The following is a 27,587-nucleotide window of genomic DNA, read 5'->3' on the forward strand; positions in this document are numbered from 1 at the left end:
CTGCCTCATTCCACCTTCCATCCACTCGTGGTGAGGGGGTGGGGAAAGGAGTGTCCTCCTTGCTCGCCTCTGCCTTTTTCCATCCATTGTTCTCCCTAACCAACCTCTATCTTTAAAAAGTTCGTATCACCCTCTCGTACCATCTTCTCCAGCACTTGACCCCCATTTTCCTTTCTCTCTACTCCTTCCCCTAATTCCAGTCTGTGGTTTTCCCATACCCTACCAATCACTTTGTTAATTCTTCTCACGTTCTAATTTCAAGATTCCTCTTTGTCAATTCTTTAAAAACTTTTCTTTCTCCTCCACTGAAGTTGTTCACAAGTTCAGCTATGACTAGTTCCCAATAATCTCTCAAAAGTTCCCGAGGACTCAGTTCTACAATCTCTTTTCTCACCATCCTCTCACTGAATCTGCTTTTTGTCTTCATTGTAACTGCCAGTCCCCTGACCCAGACCCACATTCAAAGCCAATAAGCCACTCTGGCTTCACTTTCTTCCAAATCTCCGAAAAGACCTCAAGGATACTCTCCTACTCAGATTCTCTTGCCCCCGTGTCCACCCATCAATGTCCATCCAAGCCAGTCTCCAGCCTGAAGAAGACCACAGTATTTGCTTTCTCTACTCCTACTCCTGTGGCTAAGAATTGGTAGAGATGATAGATGGAAAAGGTGATGGTGTTGATGGTACAATTTTTCAGAGGTTCTAATGCCAAATGCTCTCCTGAATGCTCTACATGCATTATCTTAAACACTGATTAACTTCACTACAATGTAATGCTATTCAGTTAAGTTCCACCTGGGTTTTCTGTGCTATTGAGCAATCGTTATGTCCACCTTTAATGAACCCTTTATCATATTCCTCATAGCGGCTATTTCAAAGATTTAACACTTCCCTGGAGTCCACAGCTCACTCCCAACTTTGAGATCATGTTGCTTACTTTTTTTTGGAAAGCTAAAGGCCATTCAACATGAGTTTCCTCATAGTATCTCCTCTGCCTCTTGCCCCCACCCCTCAAATTTTCTGGATATCTTCATCTAACCTTTCTGTGTCTTTCCCAACCTAGAGGTTCTTTTTAAGTTCAATCTTCCTCTTAGGTGCTTGATCTCCCTCCCTCTTGCTTCCTCTGTTACCTTCTCTCTATTTTCAATGTCTCCCTCTATATAAGATCCTCCCCTTCACCTATCCAAGTTCTTCCCCATCCTTTAAGAACCTGCATTCTTCTCTGCATCCCCCTGAAAATACCAACTTCTTTCGCCCCTGGAGAAAGTACTAAAGAGGACAGAACATTCCCTGCCTTTACAGGAACAGTAAAACAGTAAAAACACAGTAAAAAAATCTCCCCCTGTAGGCTGTAGTTCTCATTTCTCTGCATTAGCTCTCAAAACTAAACAAGTCTCTGCAGCTGGGGGTCCCAGGACTGTTTGGACCATTGAAGAACACTTCTTTGGGCAGAAAGCTGGAAGCTTTGTGTAATATCTGGAAGTACATGGCATTGCATAGGCTATGCATGGCATTTGATAGGATATGAAGAGGAAGCAAAGTAAGTCTTTTTACTGGTCTCTGTCTCTGAGTGTCTTGCAATTTCTGTTTGGTTACAGTATGAACCAGGGTAGGGAGGCAGCCAATTCAGGTAGACCCTGTGACGCTTCTCTCTTTCCCTAATCTCTCTCATCCAATTCACCACTAAGTCTTTGACAATACCATTACCTTAATACCTTCTGTTATTTACAATTGCCACAGTCTGCTCTCACTAGCCTCCCTAGCTCCAGCCTTGCCCAGCTCCATTTCATTCTCCACACTGCAATCAGAACAATCTTCCTAAAGCACATCTCTGCTTGAAATCCTTCTGTGGCTCCCAAGTGTCTAAGGAACAAATCCAAGCTCCTTAGCCCATCATGCCCTGGCCCCTTCCTGCCTTGTTTCTCCCTCCCCACGTCCCATGCCAAGCTCCAGCAATGCCAACTAATTGTTCACCAAATCCCCTAAGCTGTCTCCAGCCTCTGTGCCTTTACCCTTGGCTCATTCTTTCCTCCACGTGGAATAACCCCCCCTTCCCCAACTATCTTCTATTCGTTCTTCAGGACAGTTCAAGGATCACCTTCCCACCAGTTTCCAGGGTCTACCCTTCCCAGGTACTCTGGGAGGTACTCCAGGCAACCCTCTATCCAGGTACTTTTCATGCTGAGCTCTTCTCATCTGATTCTTGTCTGTTTCACACACTGGACTATTAGCTCTTTATCAGGAACTGTATCTGATTTCCTCTGTTCGCCAGAGGGCTTGACACATACACACATATAAATATTTCTGGAATGAATAAATGAATATATTAGATTTTAAATAAGAGACAGAAATTTATATTTTTAACATTTAGTATCTCAGTACTGTTTATTTTCATGATGTTGTTTGGTAATAGAGATGAATTTGCACAGATTAAGGCCAAAAGAAATGGAGGACTGAATTAAACAGACCACAACATATACAACTTCTACAACTACTGCTACCATTGACTGAGGTTTAACTCTGTTATCAACATTAAGTTTTTTTGTTTTTTGTTTTTGTGGTACGCGGGCCTCTCACTGTTGTGGCCTCTCCCGTTGCGGAGCACAGGCTCCAGATGCGCAGGCTCAGTGGCCATGGCTCACGGGCCCAGCCACTCTGCAGCATGTGGGATCTTCCCGGACCAGGGCACAAACCCGTGTCCCCTGCATCAGCAGGCGGACTCTCAACCACTGCGCTACCAGGGAAGCCCAACATTAAGTATTTTTTAATGTATTGAGTCAACCCTCAAAATAATCTCCATCTTATAGATGAAGAAATTTTGGAACAGAAAAATTTAATAACTTGTCCATAAGTGGTTGAGCTGGGATTCAAACCTGGCAGAGTCAGGGTTTTTTTAACCACTGCATTGTACCACTTGCTGTGTGACCATAATTGTGCAGAAAAATGTAAATTGGGTATTCGCCTCACTCATCTATGCGCTCACTTCAATAATTCTTTGTTTTTTCCACCTTAACTTGGAAACTCACTTTATAAATATATTGAATTACCAGCATCAAATGATATTTGAGAATTTTTCCGGATGGGCTTAAAAAAAACACCCATGTAGCCAACTCCCTGCCACTTGCTAAGAGGAAGTAATAGTGTAGGACAGGTGGTAAGATGTGTTAATTTCATGCAGCGTGTTTCCTTTAGAATTTTCCTTTCTCCTAAAGAAGTGGCTGGTTAAAGTTTTGATACCTATTTGTGAGGTTGTATTTTTTAGTGACTTTTTCAAAGAAACACAAACTTCTGAGAGAAACTGAAGATTACAAAGACCCTGAGAGAAGGGTCTTTCACCCTATGAGGCCTTCGACATCAAAGGAGTTAACAAAGATAAAGAGAAATTAGAGAGGGGGGTGAGAGAGCCTGGAGTCCTGGCTTTCTATGGTAAAGAGAGAAAAGTGTTTAAAAAGAGGACACACATCTGGACAGGCAAATTCAGGCAAAAGTGAAAAGCTGAATAACTTTGCAACTAAGTTTCAGAAATTGTTCTGCAGCAAATCAGAAGAAACAAGAAGATACCTGATTCAACGGAGAGCATTTAAATTCTGAGTTTGTTTTTTTTGCTTGGTTTGTACTTTATTTCATCTTCATTTTTGGTGGCAGTGCTCTGTGTGTGTGTGTGTGTGTGTGTGTGTGTGTGTGTGTGTGTGGTAGAGGGGTGGTGGCTGGTGGATAGGAACAAAAGCATTGGAAGAAAAGAAGATTTCAGTTCCCTGGGGCTTAAACACAAATTCTACTGCTTCAAAAGGCACCAAGTTACAAGAATTTCTCTGCGTTTCTCTACCCCACGGGCAAGCCATAGAAAGAGAAATTGCAGTGGAAAAGGGAAAAGAGTAGGAAATAATTTGTTTTGAGCTATCAAAAAGGGAACCTGGGTTGGGGGTGGGGGGATCGGCAAGATATAGTCACCTTGAAACTATGCCTCTAGCTCCTAGAGTTCTGATGCTTTTTGATTTGTAAACAGTTTTCTGCAGAATACGTGAATATTTCCAGAACTTGTGACTTGTGATATTTTAGTTTCTTCACCTCCAGTCCTTTGAATGTTCTTTTAGTAATAATGGATTAGAGCTTATCTGCATCCTGGCCAGTTTTGTAAAACCAAATAATTGCTTAGCTGCGGAAGCAGCTTTATTTGCATGTAGTTTTTTTTTAAAGAGAAATTCTGCCACCCTCTGGACAGAAACCAAAGATCTATTTCTTAGAGACCACCACAGAATACTGTTTTAAGCAACTGCCCTTGAAAATAAACATTTATTTTTTTAATCTACCCTATAAAAATAGGAGAGGGGGGAAATCACAGTTGCTTTAGATAGCATAGATGATATCTGGGGGAAAAAATCATTTAAAAATACTAAATTGCCTCTAAGGAATTTTTAACTAAAGAAAATGGGCTCAGAGCACTTTAGAGAAAAAGGCTCCAGTGTTTAACTTGTAATCTTTCCAAAACCACCTTATACTTATACTCTCTAGCCTGCAATAGCCAAGTAAAGATTTCTCACACAATCTCAGCCATGGCTGCTTTCATCCAGTTTTCTTTATTGGTGGAATTTTTAAAAATCTACATGTATATTAAATATAAATATACATGCATTGGTTTTTAACTAGAACATGAGGGTGGAGTGAGATTTCAGCCACAGTTGAGAGAAATTAGCCATAAGAGCACAAATGGGCAGCTTGTTTCTGAAGCTCTCCTGCTCTCATCCACCGGGCATGGAGTACTTAATGTCATGTAAATGAAACTTAAAAATGCACGGATGTGATTACCAGTAATAATGCTGGGCAAATCAAAACACATGACATGCTGTTTTTTTCATAAATAACCAGAGAGAGGAAGCAGGAAGACGCCGAGGACCATACCTGGTTTTAACAACAGGATTTAGATGCTTCTGGTCTTGAAGGACCTTGGCCAGCTGTTTTTGCAGAAACAAAACCTTCCCGTGGACTCCCTTAATAAATGGGTGGTCGAGGAGATGTGTGACGGAAGGCCGCTTTTCAAAATCCTTAATAAGACACCTGTTCACAAAAATCAACAAACAACTGAAGTACAATCTTAGAAACCTGGCTCCCCTGTAAATATGGGAGAGAGGAGGAGAAAAAGCTCATTTATAAAACCTGATCACTAACCTTAACATAGCTCTTTCTTTATTCATAGTTACCAGAACAGAAAAAAACATTCTCTACTAGTTGAATTGATCAAAACATCAGAAATCTATTTTAGTTTGCTTTAAATATATATTGAAAACGCAATCAATTTAATTTGAAATATTCAAAACACTGAAAAATAGACTGGCCAGACTGAATTTTCTGTCTGAATTTTCATTACAGAAAAATGTTTACAATGGAGCCAAGTTGATTAGTCTACATACTTTATTTTAGAAGTATATGAAATGTCCACTATTTGGTGGTGGGGAAAATGCATTTAGGAGTTTGCAAGGATAGAAACGAATCATAAGGAAACTTTCACAGAGAAAATTCAACCCCTTGATTTCTAATATCTTCTGAAGAAGCAGAAAAACCTCAGAACAGGAAGTGACTACAATATAGTTCAGATGAATTGGAATGGAATTATTCAAACAGGGAACAAAAAGTCCATACAAAATGGTAAAAATTGGGTTGCATTTAAACTCCTCTGTGGTTAATTGGTTAAAACCGCACCGGTATAACCACTTTCTGTTTCAGGTTCAATGCCCTTTTCAAAGAAAACAATGATTCAGTACATTTTGCTGTGTGATGTACATTATTAAAGATGATTTTGACACAGGAAATCTCTAGTGAAATTGAATCTGATGAATACCCCTCCAATTACCATTGCATTTCCATTCTGAGTAGCTGCCCTTGACGGGAGGAAGAAATTTCAACATCCGCCCTTTTAAGTTATCAGCTTTTATTTAGCTCACGTTGGAAGGCTTAGGATAAATACTAGATGCCATTCTGCCTACTCCATGAAATAAATGTTTCCAGTTTTCCCAATAGTGACATGCCAGCAACATGTAAAACACAACATATTTAAAATGATGAAATGCACTGACAAATGGTAAAATGTTCAGCCTCACCCTGAGCATCCTTTCAAAACATGTAAGCAGAGTTCCTAGAACAATCCTCAACTGTTGGTTTTACAAAAAGGCCTTAATTTTTGCATTTAAAACCACTTTCGCATCCCTCGACTTCTAGTCCTGAAAGATATTCAGTAAATTTCCCAATCATCCATTTTAGAATTGACTCAGGGATTTCCTATCTATTGGAACTGGAGCTTTCAGCTAGAAAAGCCAAAAGAACCTAGATTATCTCCATTCTGCTGCCTGCACGACTATAAATACCACCTCTGTCTCGCTATGGGGAGAAAGCAATCATTTGACTTTTATGGGTCCAGGGGCCTTTTGTATAATCTATTATATTTCCTACTAGAAATAAAAAAATCAGTGCACATCCTTTAAAAAAATACTCCGTTCATGTTTCTACATCAGCAATGTTCCCTAGATTCCATGTATATTAATCTGTATATAATTATGTGACTACCAAAGGAAAATAAATGCTAACGTTTCCCTAAGCACCTGGAAAAAAGGAACCTCTTGATAGTTTATATGGTCAGTAATACAGGTGTATGCCTCATCCTCCTAGCTTGAGAGATGGTGTATAAAAACTCCCCAAATAAAGTCTGTGTCCTCTGAGAATTCCTACTGAAGATGCACATGGTGGCTTTGCACATACCCCCACCCCCCGAGAGGGCATGGGTAGGACGGGAGACTGGGAACTGCTGGGACCCCCAGCTAAGCCTGTCCAGGGATCTGGTGCAGGTCACATTACATCTGTCTCTCATCACCAAATAGACATACTTCCCGTACCCAAGTATATCCCCAAACACAGGGAGACCGATTTCTTAATCGGTTTCCCCACCTTTTTTTTTTTTTTTTTTTTGCTTTCTGGGCAAGTCTCAACTGCTTGTTGACTAGTGCCAAAACTTCAGATGAGTAAACTCAAGGGGGCTGAAAGTGGGAGGTGTAACAATGAATAGGAAATTCAGAGCAGGTGAATGGGAAAGTGAGCAGGCGCTGCCTCTACCTTCTCCCTCAGGATAGGTGCCTTGGAACAGTACTTCCGGTAATTAAAGCTCCTTAGATAGGGTTTGAGAGAAGCCAGGAAACCCATACTCCAGCCTTATGAAAACAGGTGTTTGCTAGATTCTGGGGGTGCAATTAAAGGTGCTATATCTTGTTTCATAATTTTAGCATCCAGTGGGAGAGCAAGGTTGCAAACAAGGTTGCAAGATCATTTGGTATTTTGGAAGGGATCTCTCTCTAGATCACAGAGGGAGTAAGAGAAATGAGGACTAAATAATGAAGTGAGATAATCAGACAAGGGAGAAACAACAATGAATCTGTTGTCTCCTGGAGATCCAAAAAATAAAGATGGTAGGTGTTCTACTCTCTGAAGGAATGATCAAGAGGATTTATTTGTTAGTTCTCTCAGTAAGGCCCAAGTGGGCTGAATGTCATACCAGCAGATCAGCAAAACTGAAACCGAGTGTATATGGGAAGAATGCTAAGCAGAGCTGTGACATATCCAACTGCATTGGCGGATTTTTAGGAGAAGGGCAGGAAGACCTTGAGGGTAGAGCCTATTCTAAAACACTCTTGCATACTTTTTTTCTCATGGGGAGCAAAGAGCCAGAATGAAATGGACTTATTATTTTACTAATAAATAGAGGAAAGTTCTATGTTAGGAGCAGATATGGCGAAAGTCAAGCATTACTAGATACCAGGTCATTGGAATCATGTCATTTCATTTGTTCAGCAAACATTTATTGCACAGCTGGAATTAGTCAAAATAGATGAATTCATAAAAAATTATGACAATTTTCCTCAAAGATCGACAATCTTATTATAAAGATGGAAGGACAAGAGAAACACAGGAAACAGCAGAAGCCAGTGTTTGCTTTTATATTTAGAATAAGAAATAGTCACACGAAAGCATAAGGTTTTGGAGCTAGGGGACCCAGATTTTCTATTCTAACCCTTCTTTTACGAGGTGAGGAAGTTGAGGTCAAGTCCTGATAGTGATGAGGTCAATTCCCTGGCTCCCATGAGAGAACCCTCCTACTCTGCAATGTGTTGTTAAAATGGCACAGGTACAACGTGCAAAACAATACTAGGCAGCAGTGGGTGCGGGGCAGCCAGAGAAGGCTTAATGGAAAGAGTGAGGATTGAGCTGAGTTTGGAGGGAATTTTTGGAACTAAATTGAACTCAGTATGTGGAGAAGATGTAGAAGGCATTTCAAGGTTGGGAAACTGGATCAGCAATGAAAGAAGCCAGCCTAGGCAAGCTGTGTAGCCGGGAACTCAGGAGGTCACCAGAACGTTGACCTTAACCTCCTAAGCTGCCTTCTTTGAACATCTAAGAACAATTCTTTGCTTTAGTCCTTTTACCAACTTTAACTAGGGCATATTCTTTATTGCTTAAGATGTTGCAGTTTTGTGCCCCAAACTCATACTGTTATGTTTTCAGCTTGCCATTTCTGTCTTATTCTCCTTTCAGGCAGGGATTTAGTGGATTAAGATAGAATTGACAGCCGGGATCGGTAAGAACTCCTGACAGCCTCCATGTCCTTTTATAAGCATGATTAAATCCTCTAACTTGATTTGGAGAACAAACATGGAAAATTAAGGAAGTTATAATATGCTTATTCATTTTCAGATTGCTTATTAAACCAAGAATTGCAAATTCCAGATGCAGAATATTTTCCCCCAGCAGGGGATTGAGCCGTTTTTACAAGAAAATGCATAAAACATTGACCTCTGTATGGGAAAATGGGGGCCAGCCAGTGTGAGGTAAGTTGGGTGAAACACTAGACACATGAGACATTCCACTGAAAAATGAAACTAGTCTTCTGGTCAAAAAGGTTTGGGAAACATTGGTGATTCTCTAAACCAAGTAAACCTGGAGTTTCATAGTGCGTGTGAGCATATTAAATGTTCTTAGAAGTATGGAAGTAAAGAAAACAGCTTAATTTTGTTTAAATCCATGTTTCCAAACTTACTTGGCCACAGATCCTTTTTTGTATCACCAGAACCAGGGCCCTGCAAATGACATCCTTGGAAGCTCTGTTGTGAGAAATCAGTACTAGGCTCTTGAAACTGGCGGCTGAGTCTTTATCTCAGCTGATTGAGGGGAGACACTCAGAGCCCCTGATTGTCACCAGCATGTTTGAGACACCTGTAGGCTGCAGTTTCTGCAGAAGACTGTCTCGAATTGGGGAAATACATTCACCAAGCTCAGTTCTTCCCAGAATCTTTTACTCTGGAAAAAAGAAATTGAACAAGGACTAAATTTAGGGAATGTTGCTTTTTTCCCAAAATCATAAGTAATTCTTTCAGTCCTAGACTTTTTAAAAGTCATTTTTAAAAATCTGGATTTAGGTGTGGTTATCTCTGTGCTAAGATACAAAACAAAAGAATAAAAAAATTAAAACTACCATGAGATGTATTACCTAGATTTACAAGGCCATGGAAGGTGGTTTGAATATGACAGAAAAGTCCACGAGAAGAAAAAGGAAGCAAATTTCAGCCCTGAAGGAAATTTAATCCATTACCTAATTTGAAATTCTAGTACCTTCCATCATGCATTCTTGGCTGAAGATTAATTCTCAGAATTCATTAGTGTCACCACATTAAACACAGGTTGTTGCAGCCATTTGCTGGGATCTCCCAGCCTGGCCTCTGCCAGAAACAGGCAAAAAGGAGGCATTTCTTTTTTTTAATTTATTCATTTATTTATTTATTTTTGGCTGCGTTGGGTCTTCATTGCTGCGCATGGGCTTTCTCTGTGTGTGGCAAGCGGGGGCTACTCTGTTGCGGTGCGTGGGCTTCTCACTGCAGTGGCTTCTCTTGTTGCGAAGCATGGACTCTGGGCGCATGGGCTCAGTAGTTGTGGCTCGCGGGCTCAGTAGTTGTGGCTTGCGGGCTCTAGAGCGCAGGCTCAGTAGTTGTGGCTAACGGGCTTAGCTGCTCTGTGGCATGCGGGATCTTCCTGGACCAGGGCTCGAACCCGCGTCCCCTGCATTTGCAGGCGGATTCTTAACCACTGCGCCACCAGGGAAGTCCAGGACGCATTTCTTAACGAGAAACAAGGTCGGGCTCCTGCGTTGGGCTCTGGAGCTGGCAGTGCTTGTGCTCCTTCCGTTTGCTCCCAAAGGATCATGCTGTCGAGACACGGCTGCCTTGCCACTGTAAACTGCCGTTTCATAACCAAAGAATCAGACGCCTGCAAGGGGGAGCTGTTTATCAAGAGTCACGAACAGATGCTTACTGATGACTAAACCACACTTGATAAAGAGAAGCTGATCAAGTCAAAAACTAAAAATACTGGTGAACTTGGTGAGAAAAGCAGGAGGGTGAGCAATCTTATTCCACACATTGGGGCAAAACTAGATGAAAACTTGAAACTTATGTCTCTTCTCATTTCTTTTTTAATATTCTGTCTTTTATACTTACTGCTGTTTTCTTTGGGTTTGCTGCTTAGATTGTTAAGTGTTTCCATTGGCACCAAATATCTAAACGTTTCTGATTTGAGCAAGCATTTCCCTGCCCTGTGATGCACTGCATCTGCAGTTCCTATCATCAGCAGACAGAAGCCTGAGTGACAAAGAGGCCTCTTCATCAAGAGGAGAAATCCTGCAGAGGGTACACTAATTACAGGTTAACTATCAGAGCCCATGGTGCTCTGTCTTGGAAGGAAATTTCCATTTTGGAAGACAGGACTATGACAAAAGCAGGCATTTTCTCAAGATGACTAATGCCTCAAAAGAAGGCAGGCTGAGAAACTTGACATTGCATATGTTATTTTGGCAAAATCAAACCTTCCCGTTTGGTGGAATACTTAACTCCATTTCAGTTTTCATGAAGTTTGCAAATATTGCACATGGTGGCGTTTTAAAGTCTCATTGGTGAGAACTGAAACTGTACACTAACTTCACACGTAGTGTGGGGAAGTGGGGTCCTAACCTGAAACAGAGAAGTGAGGACCAGAAGCATATTAATCAGAGAAAAAGTCAGGATTCACTGAAAGAAAAAAGTCCTCAGAGGGTAGGATGGAGGGTTTTAGAACAGGAAGCTCAGTTCTTTTTATGAGGTGGGTAATGGGAGCAGATCCTGTGTGGCAAAGTGGGAGGGAGGCTACAGGGCAGCAGGACCACAGGGCAGCTGGCATCTTGCCTGAGGTCACTAGGGTGAGGAGAAGGCAGGTGCAGGGTTAGAAAGATCAGCAAGTCAGCCCCACCTTTAGACAAAGCCATCAGCACTGAAGGTCCAGAGTGAGCTCAAGGGAACACAGGAAGGAAACCGAAGTGGAAGAACATGGCATTTCCAGAAGCATGAGGCTGGGGAGAGAGAAGAGCCAACTTCTGTCACCCAGAGAAGACTCTCAGAAGGTGAAGAAGACGACTGGAAGAAAAGTGTAGGGTGGTCTCAAGCCGAAAGATAAACTCTAAGAACAGGACAGAATCTCCCTCCAGAGTTAAGGAATGTGCACCATGGTAGCTGGAGAGAGTCTCAGTGCAAAAAGAGGGTCCAGGACTGGAGGGCAGTCCTAGGGCAGAGAGCCACCACACGTAACTCAGAATGACCCAGGGTCGTGGCCTGCAGGACACCTGCGAACACAACTACCTCTTCATGTTACCTTTATGTCTTTGATCCCGTGATCAATAGTAAGTAATTAGAAAAGTCCAGACTAATTCATTGTATTCTTAGGGAAGGAGATATGGTAACAGAAATTCGAGATCCTCAAGCGTGGCTTGTCTGGCGGACAACCTCTGGGCCACGGCCAGGAGGGGCCGAGGGAAGAAGAGTTTACTATACCAAGGAAAAAGGAGTAAAAATGCCAAGCAAGGAGGCAAAGTGAGGAGAAGGGTCAAGAGGAACCAGGCCAGAACTTAGGAACAAGACAAGATGGGGCTCAGGGGACACAGAAGCTGTTCAAGGAGAAGCCAGTGGAGGGCATGGTGGCAGAGGTGCAGTCTTATTATTGTTGTACTGCCACTTCCCTCTTCGGTTTCAGCTGTGCTTTCCAAGTTGCAAAGACTGGGGATGAGCACACCCTCCACTGGACATGCTGTAGCCAAGAAAGATCCTGCTGTCCATGTCTTAGGACTAAGGCTGTCTTAAGGGCTGTAACCAGCGGCCCCAAGTCACCACCTTCTCACTCCTCTTTATTTTCGTTGTTTCTTTCTTCCTTATTTGGGAAAAGTATCAATACTTTGCAATTAAACATGTTTCTCCAGGCCACTCTAGCCATGCGGTTCAGTCAGGGTGCTGAAAAAAAATGAGCCATCACTTCATTGCACAGCCCCAGCAACTAGTTTACTGGACAATTAAATCTGCGTTCAAATCCCACCCTCTGGTTCAAAGAGCGGGGAAGGCATGGCCCCTGGGAGATGGGAATACTGTGATGGCTCCATCTCTCAGGCTGCAGTGCTACCGCTTCCCAAGGATCTGGGTATTGGCTGTTGCTGCCTTTTGGGGCTTCCGCACAGGGCTGAGGTTGGCCACAGGTCAGCCCTAGACTCGGCCAGGAAACCAGAGGTGGGCCCTGTCTTTTGTTAGAGGTCTTGGCTTCAGGTGGAAATTAAGGAAATATTTGCTTGAAGCAGCCCAGGTAAGATGAGGAGCAGAGGGAAGTGATGGCTGAACTCAGAAGGAAATGGGTATATAAAATGTGGGTGAGTCAGGGCAAAATAACCTAAACGTTGGCAAGTCCAGTTTTTGTTTTTGTTTTCTTTTTTTGCGGTACGCGGGCCTCTCACTGTTGTGGCCTCTCCCGTTGCGGAGCACAGGCTCCGGACACACAGGCTCAGAGGCCATGGCTCACTGGCACAGCTGCTCTGCGGCATGTGGGATCTTCCCGGACCAGGGCACAAATCCATGTCCCCTGCATCGGCAGGCGGACTCTCAACCACTGCCCCACCAGGGAAGCCCCAGTTTTTAAAGATATTAATCTTTATGTTAATTATTAATTGATACAATATAGATTCATGTAACATATATAATGTATATTGTATTTAAATTATTATTAATCTCAAATATTTAAAACAGTCTGACTTATTTAAAAACAGTATACTTAATCACTATTATTCACCCAAGCACGACACACGTACTCACTCATTTTAAAAAATGTTTGGTGCCTATCATTGGGGCAGTAATATATAAAGGTTAAAAGTCAGGGGTTAGGGTCAAACCTAACTCTACTTCTTATAGGTATGTGATGATATGCAAGTTAATTTAATTCTCTGGGCCACAGTTTCTTCTTCTATAAAATGGTAATAATGTCACTGTCTGCAGTAAATGAGATAATCCATGTACAGTATCTGGTACATAGTAAGCACTCAATAAGTGACAGCTATATGGGCCAACCACTGTACTAGATGGTGGGGTTACAGTCAGCGCATTGGAGGAAGACAGCCATAGCATACCCAATTCCAAGCAGGATGAGTGCTATAAAAAGAAATGTTAATGTGCAAAGGGTCCTTGAGCCAGACTTGAATAACAGTGTGCCCATTAATTAGATACTTTTTCTCAATATGATTCCCACGACTCAGTATAAAATTACTATTTGATAGATGTCCTGATCAGAAGTTTCAAAGTTCAGGGAGAATGGGGACTTCTAGGGTCTGACAACTTAGCAAAAGCAAAGAACTTTGGCATTTTCAAGTTCAGGCCTCTGGGCACTCCTGTTTTTGAATGTCTGGCTAATTTCTTTGATTCAAAAATCAGTTTCCATTTTGACAGACAGTTATGGTCTGCTTCTTAGTCCAGGCTTAAGTGCCAGGGAATATATGAATTCTAATCTTTCCCTTAATCCTACTTGCCATGCTGTCCAGAATTAAATCCATAATTCTCACTTGTATGCATTTTTTTCCCTACAAGGGGAAGCAATGGACAGTACCCAGCTACTACCTAGTACCCTATGAGAAATGAACAACCAGTTCCATAGTGCATGACCATTACATGCTCAGGACTACTCCAGGACTGGGGTAGGGGACAGGAGAGTACAAAACAAACAAAAGATCTATGCCTCCATAAAAAATTTATCTTCTGGGATAATACCAAACTTACACAAATGAAATATTTATAGACCCAGCTGGGATTCAATGCACTGATTCATTCAAACACCTACTAGGTATTTACTGTGAATGGCACTGCATCAAGTGCTTGGAAGAAAAGATGCCTGGAGTGAGATGCTGGCTTTCACGGAATTTAGGAACAAGTAGTAGAATAGATATAGACATAAATAAAAATAATTCAAGGCTAAAAAGTGTAAGCACTAGAGTGGCTCAGATGAAGTAAACAATCCTAGTTAGGAGAACAAGTGTTTCACATGAGAGATGACACTTGGGTCTTAAAGGATGAAAGGGATATTGACAGAAGTACAGGGGAGGAGCATTCTAAGCAGAGAGTACAGTAGGAATGGAAGCCCATTGGTAAAATGCATAGCTCATATGGGGAACACAGTGGAAGAGAATAATACAATTGTAATAGATGGGGTGAAAATGTGACCACAAACATCTTACTCAGAACCTAGAAGGCATGCCAGTGAGTTTGGGTTTTCTTTCTTAGTCACAGTGAAGTGGCGTTTTTGAGCAGGGAGATAACACAATTAGATCGTTACTCTAAAAAATGAACTGGGATCAGTCAGTCTCCTGGATCTCTGCCTGCAGGGTCTCTTGGAAACAAGAGTAAGCTGTGTGGCTGACAGGGTCTTGGTGCTCCGGCCGGGTATCAGGCCTGAGCCTTTGGGGTGGGACAGCCAAGTCCAGAATATTTGACCACCAGAGACCTCCCGGCCAAGCAAAATCAATGGGTGAGAGCTCTCCTAGAGATCTCTGTCTCTGCTGGGTGGACCCAGCTCCACCCAATGTCCAGCAAGCCCCAGGGCTAGATGTCCCATGCCAAACAACTAGCAAGACAGGAACACAACCCCATCCACTAGCAGAGAGGCTGCCTAAAATCATACTAAGTTCACAGACACCCCAAAACACACCACTGGACGTGGCCCTGCCCACCAGAAAGACAAGATCCACCCACCCACCGGAACACAGGCACCAGTCCCCTCCACCAGGAAGCCTACCCAAGCCACTGAACTAACCTCACCCACTAGGGACAGATACCAAAAACAACAGGAACTACGAACCTGCAGCCTGAAAAAAGGAGATCCCAAACACAGTAAGTTAAACAAAATGAGAAGACAGAGAAATATGCAGCAGATGAAGAAGCAAGGTAAAAACCCACCAGACCAAACAAATGAAGAGGAAATAGGCAGTCTACCTGAAAAAGAATTCAGAATAAGGATAGTAAAGATGATCCAAAATCTTGGAAATAGAATGGAGAAAATACAAGAAACGTTTAACAAGGACCTAGAAGAACTACAGAGCAAACAAACAATGATGAACAACACAATAAATGAAATTAAAAATTCTCTAGAAGGAATCAATAGCAGAATAACTGAGGCAAACGAACAGACAAGTGACCTGGAAGATAAAATAATGGAAATAACTACTGCAGAGCAGAATAAATATAAAAGAATGAAAAGAATTGAGGACAGTCTCAGATACCTCTGGGACAACATTAAAAACACAAGCATTCGAATTATAGGGGTCCCAGAAGAAAAAGAGAAAAAGAAAGGGTCTGAGAAAATATATGAAGAGATTAGAGTTGAAAACTTCCCTAACATGGGAAAGGAAATAGTCAATCAAGTCCAGGAAGCACAGAGAATCCCATAAAGGATAAATCCAAGGAGAAACATGCCAAGACACATACTAATCAAACTATCAAAAATTAAAAACAAAGAAAAAATATTAAAAGCAGCAAGGGAAAGCCAACAAATAACATACAGGGGAATCCCTATAAGATTAACAGCTGATCTTTCAGCAGAAACTCTGCAAGCCAGAAGGGAGCAGCAGGACATATTTAAAGTGAAGAAAGGGAAAAACCTACAACAAGATTACTCTACCCAGCATGGATCTCATTCAGATTTGATGGAGAAATCAAAATCTTTACAGACAAACAAAAGCTAAGAGAATTCAGCACCACCAAACCAGCTTTAAAACAAATGCTAAAGGAACTTCTCTAGGCAGGAAACACAAGAGAAGGAAAAGACCTACAATAACAAACCCAAAACAATTAAGAAAATGGGAATAGGCACATACATATCGATAACTACCTTAAATGTAAATGGATTAAATGCTCTAAGCAAAAGACACAGACTGGCTGAATGGATACAAAACCAACTCCCATATATACGCTGTCTACAAGAGACCGACTTCAGACCTAGGGACACATACAGAAAGTGAAAGTGAGTGGATGGAAAAAGATACTCCATGCAAATGGAAATCAAAAGAAAATGGAGGAGTAATTCTCATATCAGACAAAATAGACTTTAAAATAAAGACTACTAAAAGAAACAAAGAAGGACACTACATAAGGATCAAGGGATCAATCCAACAAGAAGATATAACAATTGTAAATATTTATGCACCCAACATAGGAGCACCTCAATACATAAGGCAAATGCTAACAGCCATAAAAGGGGAAATTGACAGTAACACAATCATAGTAGGGGACTTTAACACCCCACTGTCACCAATGGACAGATCATGCAAAATGAAAATAAATAAGGAAAGACAACCTTTAAATGACACATCAGACAAAATGAACTTAATTAATATTTATAGGACATTCCATCCAAAAACAACAGAAAACACTTTCTTCTCAAGTGCTTATGGAACATTCTCCAGGATAGATTATACCTTGGTCACAACTCAAGCCTTGGTAAATTTAAGAAAATTGAAATCGTATCAAGTATCTTTTCCAACAACAATGTTATGAGACTCGATATTAATTACAGGAAAAAAACTGTAAAAAATAAAAACACATGAAGGCTAAACAATACACTACTAAATAACCAAGAGATCACTGAAGAAATCAAAGAGTAAATCAAAAAATACCTAGAAACAAATGACAATGAAAGCACAATGACCCAAAACCTAAGGGATGCAGCAAAAGCAGTTCTAAGTGGGAAGTTTACAGCAATACAATCCTACCTCAAGAAACAAGAAAAATCTCAAATAAACAATCTAACCTTAAACCTAAAGAAACTAGAGAAAGAAGAACAAACAAAACCCAAAGTTAGTAGAAGTAAAGAAATCATAAAGATCAGAGCAAAAGCAAATGAAAAAGAAACAAAGGAAACAATAGCAAAGATCAATAAAACTAAAAGCTGGTTCTTTGAGAAGATAAACAAAATTGATAAACCATTAGCCAGACTCATCAAGAAAAAAAGGGAGAAGACTCAAATCAACAGAATTAGAAATGAAAAAAGAAAAATAATAACTGACACTGCAAAAATACAAAAGATCATGAGAGATTACTACAAGCAACTCTAAGCCAATAAAATGGACAAATTAGTAGAAAGGTATAATCTTCCAAGACTGAACCACGAAGAAACAGAAAATATGAACAGACCAATCACAAGTAATGAAATTGAAACTGTGATTAAAAATCTTCCAACAAACAAAAGCCCAGGACCAGATGGCTTCACAGGCGAATTCTATCACACATTTAGAGAAGAGCTAACACCTATCCTTCTCAAACTCTTCCAAAATATAGCAGGAGGAACACTCCTAAACTCATTCTACGAGGCCACCAGTGCCCTGATACCAAAACCAGACAAAGATGTCACAAAAAAAGTAAACTACAGGCCAATATCACTGATGAACATAGATGCAAAAATTCTCAACAAAATACGAGCAAACAGAATCCAACAGCACATTAAAAGGATCATACACCATGATGAAGTGGTGTTTATCCCAGGAATACAAGGATTCTTCAATATATACAAATCAATCAATGTGATACACCATATTAACAAACTGAAGGAGAAAAACCATATGATCATCTCAATAGATGCAGAAAAAGTTTTTGACAAAATTCAACACCCATTTATGATAAAAACTCTCCAGAAAGTGGGCATGGAGGGAACCTACCTCAACATAATAAAGGCCATATGTGACAAACCCACAGCCACATCATTCTCAATGGTGAAAAACTGAAACCATTTCCTCTAAGATCAGGAACAAGACAAGGTTGCCACTCTCACCAATATTATTCAACATAGTTTTGGAAGTTTTAGCCACAGCAATCACAGAAGAAAAAGAAATAAAAGGAATCCCAATTGGAAAAGAAGAAGTAAAGCTGTCACTGTTTGCAGATGACATGATGTTTTACATAGAGAATCCTAAAGATGCTACCAGAAAACTACTAGAGCTAATCAATGAATTTGGTAAAGTAGCAGGATACAAAATTAATGCACAGAAATCTCTGGCATTCCTATACACTAATGATGACAAATCTGAAAGAGAAATTAAGGAAACACTCCCATTTACCACTGCAACAAAAAGAATAAAATACCTAGGAATAAACCTACCTAAGGAGACAAAAGACCTGTATGCAGAAAACTATAAGACACTGATGAAAGAAATAAAAGATGATACAAACAGATGGAGAGATATACCATGTTCTTGGATTGGAAGAATCAACATTGTGAAAATGAATCTACTACCCAAAGCAATCTACAGATTCAGAGCAATCCCTATCAAACTACCAATGGCATTTTTCACAGAACTAGAAGAAAAAATTGCACAATTTGTATGGAAACACAAAAGACCCCGAATGCCCAAAGCAATCCTGGGAAAGGAAAACAGAGCTGAAGGAATCAGGCTCCCTGAATTCAGACTATACTACAAAGCTACAGTAATCAAGACAGTATGGTACTGCCACCAACACAGAAATATAGATCAATGGAACAGGATAGAAAGCCTAGAGATAAACCCACACACATATGGTCACCGTACCTTTGATAAAGGAGGCAAGAATATACAATAGAGAAAAGACAGCCTCTTCAATAAGTGGTGCTGGGAAAACTGGACAGGTACATGTAAAAGAATGAAATTAGAACACTTTCTAATACCATACACAAAAATAAGCTCAAAATGGATTAAAGACCTAAATGTAAGGCCAGACACTATCAAACTCTTAGAGGAAAACATAGGCAGAACACTCTATGACATAAATCACAGCAAGATCCTTTTTGATGCACCTCCTAGAGAAATGGAAATAAAAACAAAAATAAACAAATGGGACCTAATGAAACTTAAAATCTTTTGCACAGCAAAGGAAACCATAAACAAGACGAAAAGCCAACCCTAAGAATGGGAGAAAGTATTTGCAAACCAAGCAACTGACAAAGGATTAATCTCCAAAATATACAAGCAGCTCATGCAGCTGAACATCAAAAAAAACAAAGAACCAAATCCAAAAATGGGCAGAAGACCTAAATAGACATTTCTCCAAAGAAGATATACAGATTGCCAACAAACACATGAAAGGATGCTCAACATCACTAATCATTAGAGAAATGCAAATCAAAACCACAATGAGGTATCACTTCACACCGGTCAGAATGGCCATCATCAAAAAATCTACAAACAATAAATGCTGGAGAGGGTGTGGAGAAAAAGGAACCGTCTTGCACTGTTGGTGGGAATGTAAATTGATACAGCCACTATGGAGAACAGTATGAAGCGTCCTTAAAAAACTAAAAACAGAACTATCATATGACCCAGCAATCCCACTACTGGACCTATACTCTGAGAAAACCATAATTCAAAAAGACACATGCACCCAAATGTTCATTGCAGCACTATTTACAATAGCCAGGACATGTAAACAACCTAAGTGTCCATCGACAGATGAATGGATAAAGAAGATGTGGCACATATATACAATGGAATATTAGCCATAAAAAGAAACAAAATTGAGTTATTTGTAGTGAGGTGGATGGACCTAGAGTCTGTCATACAGAGTGAAGTAAGTCAGAAAGAGAAAAACACCATGGGCTTCCCTGGTGGTGCAGTGGTTGACAGTCCGCCTGCCGATGCAGGGGACACGGGTTCGTGCCCCGGTCCATGAACATCCCACATGCCGTGGAGCAGCTAGGCCCGTGAGCCATGGCCGCTGAGCCTGAGCGTCAAGAGCCTGTGCTCTGCAACGGGAGAGGCCACAACAGTGAGAGGCCTGTGTACCGGAAAAAAACAAAACAAAAAAAACCAAATACCGTATGATAACACATGTATATGGAATCTAAAAAAAAAAATGGTTCTGAAGAACCTAGGGGCAGGACAGGAATAAAGATGCAGACATAGAGAGTGGACTTGAGGACACAGGGAGGGGGAAGGGTAAGCTGGGATGAAGGGAGAGAGGAGCACTGACATATATACACTACCAAATGTAAAACAGATAGCTAGTGGGAAGCAGCTGCATAGCACAGGGAGATCAACTCGGTGCTTTGTGCCACCTAGAGGGGTGGGATAAGGAGGGTGGGAGGGAGGGCAAGAGGGAGGGGATATGGGAACATATGTATACATGTAGCTGATTCACTTTGTTACACAGCAGAAACTAACACACCATTGTAAAGCAATTATACTCCAATAAAGATGTTAAAAAAAATCAACTGGCACCATATTAGACAGTAAGTTGGAGGGAAGTAGGCACGGAGAGGATCCATTTTGGAAGTATACAGTCTGAATTAAGAAAATGGGAAGGGGAAAATGATGGTTGTAGCTGTGGAACTTGAAGACAAATCAAGAATATATAAAGAAAAAAGAAGGGACCACCAGTGGACTCTTGGGCCAACTTAAATTTAAGGATGTACCTGTAGCTAAATCTTTGTGAACTATCTACTTTTTTACCTTCAGTATCCAACTACAATCTCTCTTGATGGAAACCAAAGGCCTTTAAGTTACCAATTCAATGGTCTCTTCTCATTCTACTCAACCTCTCTGTTCACTGACGGTCATTGTTGACCTGCCCCAGAAATATTCTCTTTCCTTGTCTGTAGTGATGCTACATCTTTTAGTTATTCTATTACTTCTCTGACCATTCTTGCTCATTTATTTTCACTACCAGCTAGAGTAAGATGACAAGATAGAGGAGACTGGGTCTGCAAAAACAAGGAAGAGTGGAAGTAGAACAACAGCCTTTATGCCCACAGGCTTGGAACTTGCCACTGAACAACCACAAGCTTTGCCTGATGGATCAAATGACCCAAACTAAATAATACAGAGAGAATTTGCATTCTATAGAGACTGCTATCCCTACTCTTGGAGACTCACAATCCCAAACAAGTCTGCAGATCCTGCAGAAAATAAGTGGATTTAACTAGAGTGTGCATGTCTAGCACAAAGTGAAAATTAAAAGTGTAAGAAAAGCAGTAAAAACTACTTCAGAAAATTTACAGTTGATTGCTGCAAATGACTTTTTTTTTTTTTTTTTTTTTTTGCAGTACGTGGGCCTCTCACTGTTGTGGCCTTTCCCATTGCGGAGCACAGGCTCCAGACACGCAGGCTCAGTGGCCATGGCTCACGGGCCTAGCCGCTCCACGGCATGTGGGATCTTCCCGGACCGGGGCACGAACCCGTGTCCCCTGCATCGGCAGGCGGACTGTCAACCACTGCGCCACCAGGGAAGCCCGCAAATGACTTTTATAACAGCTTTAATGAGATATAATTAACATACCATATAGTTCACTCATTTAAAGTATGCAATTCAAAGTTTTAGCATATTCATACAGTTTAACTACCATTACCATAATCAATTTTTAGAACATTTTCATCACCCCCAAAAGGAACTCTGTATCCTTTAGCAATCACTCCCAACTTCCCTTCAACCTCCTCAGTCCCAGGAGACTACCAATCTACTTTCTGTTTCTATGGATTTGCCTAATCTGGACGTTTCATATAATATATGTGGTCTTTTGTGACTGGATTCATTCACTTAGCTAAATATTTTCAAAGTTCATCCATGTTGTAGAATATATCAATACTTCATTCCTTTGTATTGTTAAATAATGCTCCATTGTATGGATATACCACATCTTGTTTATCCATTCATCATTTGGGTTGTTTCTACTTGTTGGCTATTATGAATAATGCTTCTATGAACATTTGTGTGCAAGTTTTTATGTGGACATATGTTTCTCCTGGGTGTATATACCTAGGAGTGGAATTGCTGGATCATATGATAACTTTATGTTTAACCTTTTGAGGAACTACAAGACTATTTTTCGAAGTGTCTGCATTATTTTAAATTCCTACCATCAGATGCAATTGATTTTTAATACTTCATCTTGTTCTAGAAATAATTTAAGGCATCTCACAACAACATGTGCTTAAATAAATAAAGGTATGTATAATAAGGCAAGATAAAAATAATTAAAAGCAGAAGAGAAAAGTGAAACAATAGGGAAATTAGGGAACACAAATAGGAATTAGAATACCAAATAAACTACTTTGTTAGAGGTGGCCACAAATTTGGCTCAGCTCTCAAGCAGCCAATGTGAAAGGGAAAATGCAGTCTGTTCTCTATTTCTTAAAATTCATTATATAAAAATAGACCAGCTGCTTGAAGAATGATGATGATGATGATGTACATGTTGACTGGTAAGGAGACTAGAGATACATGTCCTTCCTGAGTTTTCACAGAAATGACTTCATATACTGTAATAAATATTATTTCCCTCCAGTTAACATGGCCATGGGTTTCATAGGGTTGTTTCTTATAACACCCTTTAATCCCAACTGAGATCTTCTTTCAAAGAACCATCTAGTAAAAAAATTCTCCCTGGGTGGCCAATTCAAGGAAACACAGAGCTCTCTGATCTTAATCTGGGACTATATATCTACCAGCAACTTGGTGAATTTTTGTACAGTTAAGTCCCTTGATTCCTGAATGCAGTGCCCAGATGCTGGCATCCATCAAGGAAAAGAAAGGCAGGGTGCCAAGCTACCATGTGCTGTTCATTGCAAAGAATGGAAAGAAGATAGCTTTAAAAGTTTAGTCCATGAATTAAAAGCAACTCAAAAAGCGAGAGGGGAGGTTGGGAGAGGGTGGGAAGAGGACTGGAGCATCATGTAAGTGGGCAGGGAAACAGCAGGACAGTCACATTTGCCTCTTAAATGATGACAATAATGGTTCCAAATAAAATTTCAGGCCATAGTATATAATGAAGGTGGAGGAAAGAGGAAAGATAATGGCTTAGTTCAATAGTCTTGCTGGCATTGTATCTGTCCACATTCAGTGCCCTGCCTTAACGTGTGTTCTTTTGGTAAATATTTAAATTGACTAAACACTTCTCTGGCTGATTGCCAATTATATGAATATTATTAATGGTGTGAGATCAAATTGGGGAAAATAAACTAAGCCAGGTTTTCATTAACAACCTAACCACTACTGAAAAACCTGGAGAAAACACTGTCAGATAATAAGTAGTTGTAAATGTCTTATGCAAATCAGGATTTTGCACAGCTATTGGCTGCCTTGGTTCATGTTTCTGAGGACACAAACCACTACCATGCCTGTCACCTGCCATCCCTCTGCCCAGTTTCTGACAAAAAAACCTTCCAAGGGCGATGAATCACAAGGCCAAAACGATTACTTCTCTTGCTCTGTGGAGAGACAGTTCTTCCTGAGGAAGTGGCCACCCAAGGAAGCCAGTTAATGTTGCGCCTCTGTGGTTTTAGACCAAGAAATGAACGCTTCACCCCCTCCCGCCCACACCAAGGACACCAATATGAAGCCTTCTTTAAGCACTAAATTTCCGTAAGACAAAATATTTTTCATTTTTAGGCAAGGGAGACCAACTGCCAAAGAGAGCCTGGGGAGTCCTCAAAGCCCCTCCATGAACATGAAGGAGGAGAACAGCTCCATCTATTACATCAAAGCCTCATTAGAGACCCTAATCCTTTTGGAAAGGAACTCTCAGGCAGCCAAGCCTTTAATTTGATGAATAATGGGCCCTCTGATTAAGGCTTGCAAAGCAAAGCATAGGCGCATAGACGCTACATGGAACAAATATTCCTGGGGGTTGAGAAAGAAAGTGGGGGTGAGTGGATAGCTCCTACTCCCATTGTTCGTGAACTAACTCTGTGCATAGATTTCTAAATGGTTAGCTTTCTGTTTTCCTTTTTCATTTTCCCTATTCTCTCTCTCTCCAGGGAACATGCCACTTCCCTGTTTTGGTACTGTGGTGTGTCCTGAGCTTCAAGCCATTGTCATTCAGTGACATGCACAGACAGGTGATGTGGAATAACCGTGTCGCTAAATATACTCATAGAAGCAAATCAGTGACATGAAAGGCTATTTCAGGACCATTTACCCACCCACCCTGCTCTAGGACAAACTACTTGTGCTAAAAAAAAAAAAAAAAAAAAAAAAAAAAAAGAGTAAAAAGAGTAGGAACCCATGACTGGGGGGAAGAGAGAAGTGAAAGGAAGAGAGGGAGTTATAGCTCAAGCATTTCTCTGATCTGTTCTAATTCAACAAAAGATGTCTAGCATTTAAAAAGCTGTTGGTCCTCTTTGTAGGATCCTATTACTGGCGGTAGACAACTGTATACTATGTTGCCAAGGACAGGTAACAGGTTAGATAGGTCATGGGTTTCACATTAGTGTGCATTAATAAATCACATACATATTAGACTTCTGGCTCTTTTTATCAGATAATGAGATGAATGATTGAACGTATGACACAGTGGTCAATTATCATCTGGATGATATAAATTCTATTCTGCCGAGGACATTTATCTCTGTATTGATCTGGCTTTTCTAGCAAGGATCATAAATTATTAGCCTTCCATAACCATATGATAAATACTCTAATAACAGAATGCCACCAACTCCTGGTTTCCCAATAAATTTCCATATGGTTTCAGTTAGAGAAGTAAAATGCATAGAATCTGGGGTTTTTTAATTTTTATTTTATTGTCAAAATTATATATAGTATGAAGACCGTGGAGAAAAGCCTGTCTATCCCAAACAAACAGCACTATGCTGGAGCCAGCAAATACAAGCTCCCTACATATTACTGTTACATTTCCAAGAGTTTTGTGAACGGATTGATGTTACTTTGGTAGCTTGAAATTGGCCATGGTAGGAGTATTTACCTCACAGAAATCAGTATAAACAATACAAATCAGCCCCCCATCCCCACCCAGTCAGTTGTTAAACATCACTGCTTATAGAGTAGAGATCCTGGGAAAAACTGACTGTCTGATAATTCAATAATTCATATGCACAGAAATCTCTTTTTACCACCTTTTCCCTCTAATTCTTTTTTCTCATTTCCTTTCTTCTTTTGGATTAATAAAGTTTTCTATAAATCCTTTTTTCCTTCTGTTGGTTTAGAAACTAGACATTATTTTTCTATACTTTATTAGTAATTACCGTACCTGTTTAAGATATTTGCTTCACTATAAGTTTTCCAGTAGTTCTATCCTCGTTTTGAGCCCAAGAATCTATGCATGCCATAATCATGCAGTAAACACTGCCCCCCCATTTTTGATTCTTTAGTTTTTACACGTTTTATCCCAAATAGTTTTCCTTCTTATAGTTAATAGTTACTTATTTCACTCCTTCAGATTGTTCCATGAACTTAATTTCATTTCAAATGTATTTATGCTTCATTTGTTGTTTTGGTGGGTTGTTTTGCTTAGCCTTAGATTTCTTCATGTGTTTTGAAATATCAGTTGGCAGGCTCACTGTGAGGAGGAGAAGGATTCTGTTTTCCTTTTCACTTCCACTGTGTCCACCCTTCTAGTCTAATAATTTTAGGGCTGTGTCTTCTTAGCTCTCTGAGTCTCTAGCCCAGAGCCAGGTTTTAAAATGGCATTTTGTGCACCTGTTCCATAGTCCTATTAGGTATATGGAAGAGCCCATCCCTGTGGCAGAAGGCCCAGCTGCTTATATATCCTTCTACCACCTGGAGTCAGAAGCTGGCTAAAAGCCATAGTGCCAGGTGACGGCCAGCACGACCTCAAGTGACGGAGAACAACATGGAAGAAACTGCCATAGTCAGAACACAGGATCATATGACCCCTCCCCTATCCCATTCTTTTCCCAGCCTCTTTTTATCAGCCCTGGAGAACCACCCCGGACACTGCTTCAAGCCAGAGTCCAACTGAATTGCTTAAAGTCCTCTTAATCCTTTTATTCACAGGAGCCAAACTCCCAGCCACCACTGCTTGCTTCCGATCCCAGCAGACTATGACCTCAGCCCGGCTGAGCACCTTTTGGTTTTGTCCCATTCTGATCTGTCACAATATTTAGATTCCTTCCTTCCCTCCATAGTGGTATGTTTTTGGCCTTTTCTTTTTACATGTGGCCTGTCGTTGTGTGTTTGGAAAAGTGTAAACTTGAAAAGACCCCTTGACAGAAAATCTCTTACATCTAAAGGCAAAAAATCCTTAAACATCAAATTTATGGAGTAATTTCTTCTTCTTAACACTATCCTAAATTATTTTTTTAGTAACACCTATAGATGTGACAAATGTATTAAGCTATTAACATATGTGGCCAAGATGAACAGCTATGAGACGTGCCCCTGCTTTTATTTTATAGGGAGGAAGCAAAGTTTAGGTCACAGGCCACAAACTCCCCCACACTTTCATTTTCATCCGTCACACATGTGTATTCCCCTAAGCAGCCTTGGTGAGGCAATGTATACACTAGAAGGAAATTTCCGAAGTCTATGGGATGCAGCAAAAGCAATTCTAGTGGGAAGAGGGAAGTTTATAGCAATACAGGCCTACCTCAAGAAACAAGAAAAATCTTGAATAAAAAACCTAACAAACCATCTAATGAAATTAGAAAAATAAGAACAAGCAAAGCCCCAAGTCAGCAGAAGGAAAGAATAATAAAGATCAGAGAGTAAATAAATAAAATAGATACCAAAAAACAATAGAAAAGATCAATGAAACCAATAGCTGGTTTTATGAAAAGATAAACAAAATCGATAAACCTTTGGCCAGACTCATTGAGGAAAAAAAGAGAGAGGACTCAAAAACAAAAAAGAAATGAAAGATGAAAAATAACTAATATCATAGAGATACAAAAAACAATCGTAAGTGAATACTACAAACAGTTATATGCCGACACATTGAACAACCTAGAAGAAATGGACAAATTTCTAGAAACATAAAATTTTCCAAGACTGAATCAGAAAGAAATCGGTAATCTGAACAGACTGAACACTAGTAGTGAAATTGAATTTGTAATTTTAAAAATCCCAGCAAACAAAGTCCAGAACCAAATAGTTTCAAAGGGGAATTCTACCAAAAATATAAAGAACAGCTAATACCTATACTTCTCAAACAATTCCCAAAAATTGAAGGAGATGGAACACCCCCCAAATTCATTCTATGAGGCCACCATTACCCTGATACCAAAACCAGACAAAGATACTACAAAAAAAGAAAATTATAGGCCAATATATCTGATCAAAAATCCTCGACAAAATCTTAGCAAATCAAAATCAACAATATATAAAAAGAACCCTGCACTATGATCAAGTGATTTATTCCAGGGATGCAAGGGTGGTTCAATATTCATAAATCAATTAATGGGATACACCACATGAACAGAAGGATGGATAAAAATCACATGATCCTCTC

The 27,587-nt window shown here is 40.3% G+C and overlaps 1 protein-coding gene across 1 annotated transcript in view; it reads right to left on the reverse strand.

Annotated features, from left to right (window-relative positions):
• The window catches only part of MYO3B (myosin IIIB), a 380,991-nt gene that overhangs the window by 218,382 nt on the left and 135,022 nt on the right, over positions 1–27,587 (reverse strand). Inside the window, exon 9 of the mRNA XM_069540813.1 lies at positions 4,899–5,054. Coding sequence (XP_069396914.1) covers positions 4,899–5,054 — 156 coding nt within the window. The remainder of the gene's footprint in view (positions 1–4,898; positions 5,055–27,587) is intronic.

Source organism: Delphinus delphis, chromosome 7 (genome assembly GCF_949987515.2).
Source record: "Delphinus delphis chromosome 7, mDelDel1.2, whole genome shotgun sequence".
Taxonomy (NCBI): domain Eukaryota; kingdom Metazoa; phylum Chordata; class Mammalia; order Artiodactyla; family Delphinidae; genus Delphinus; species Delphinus delphis.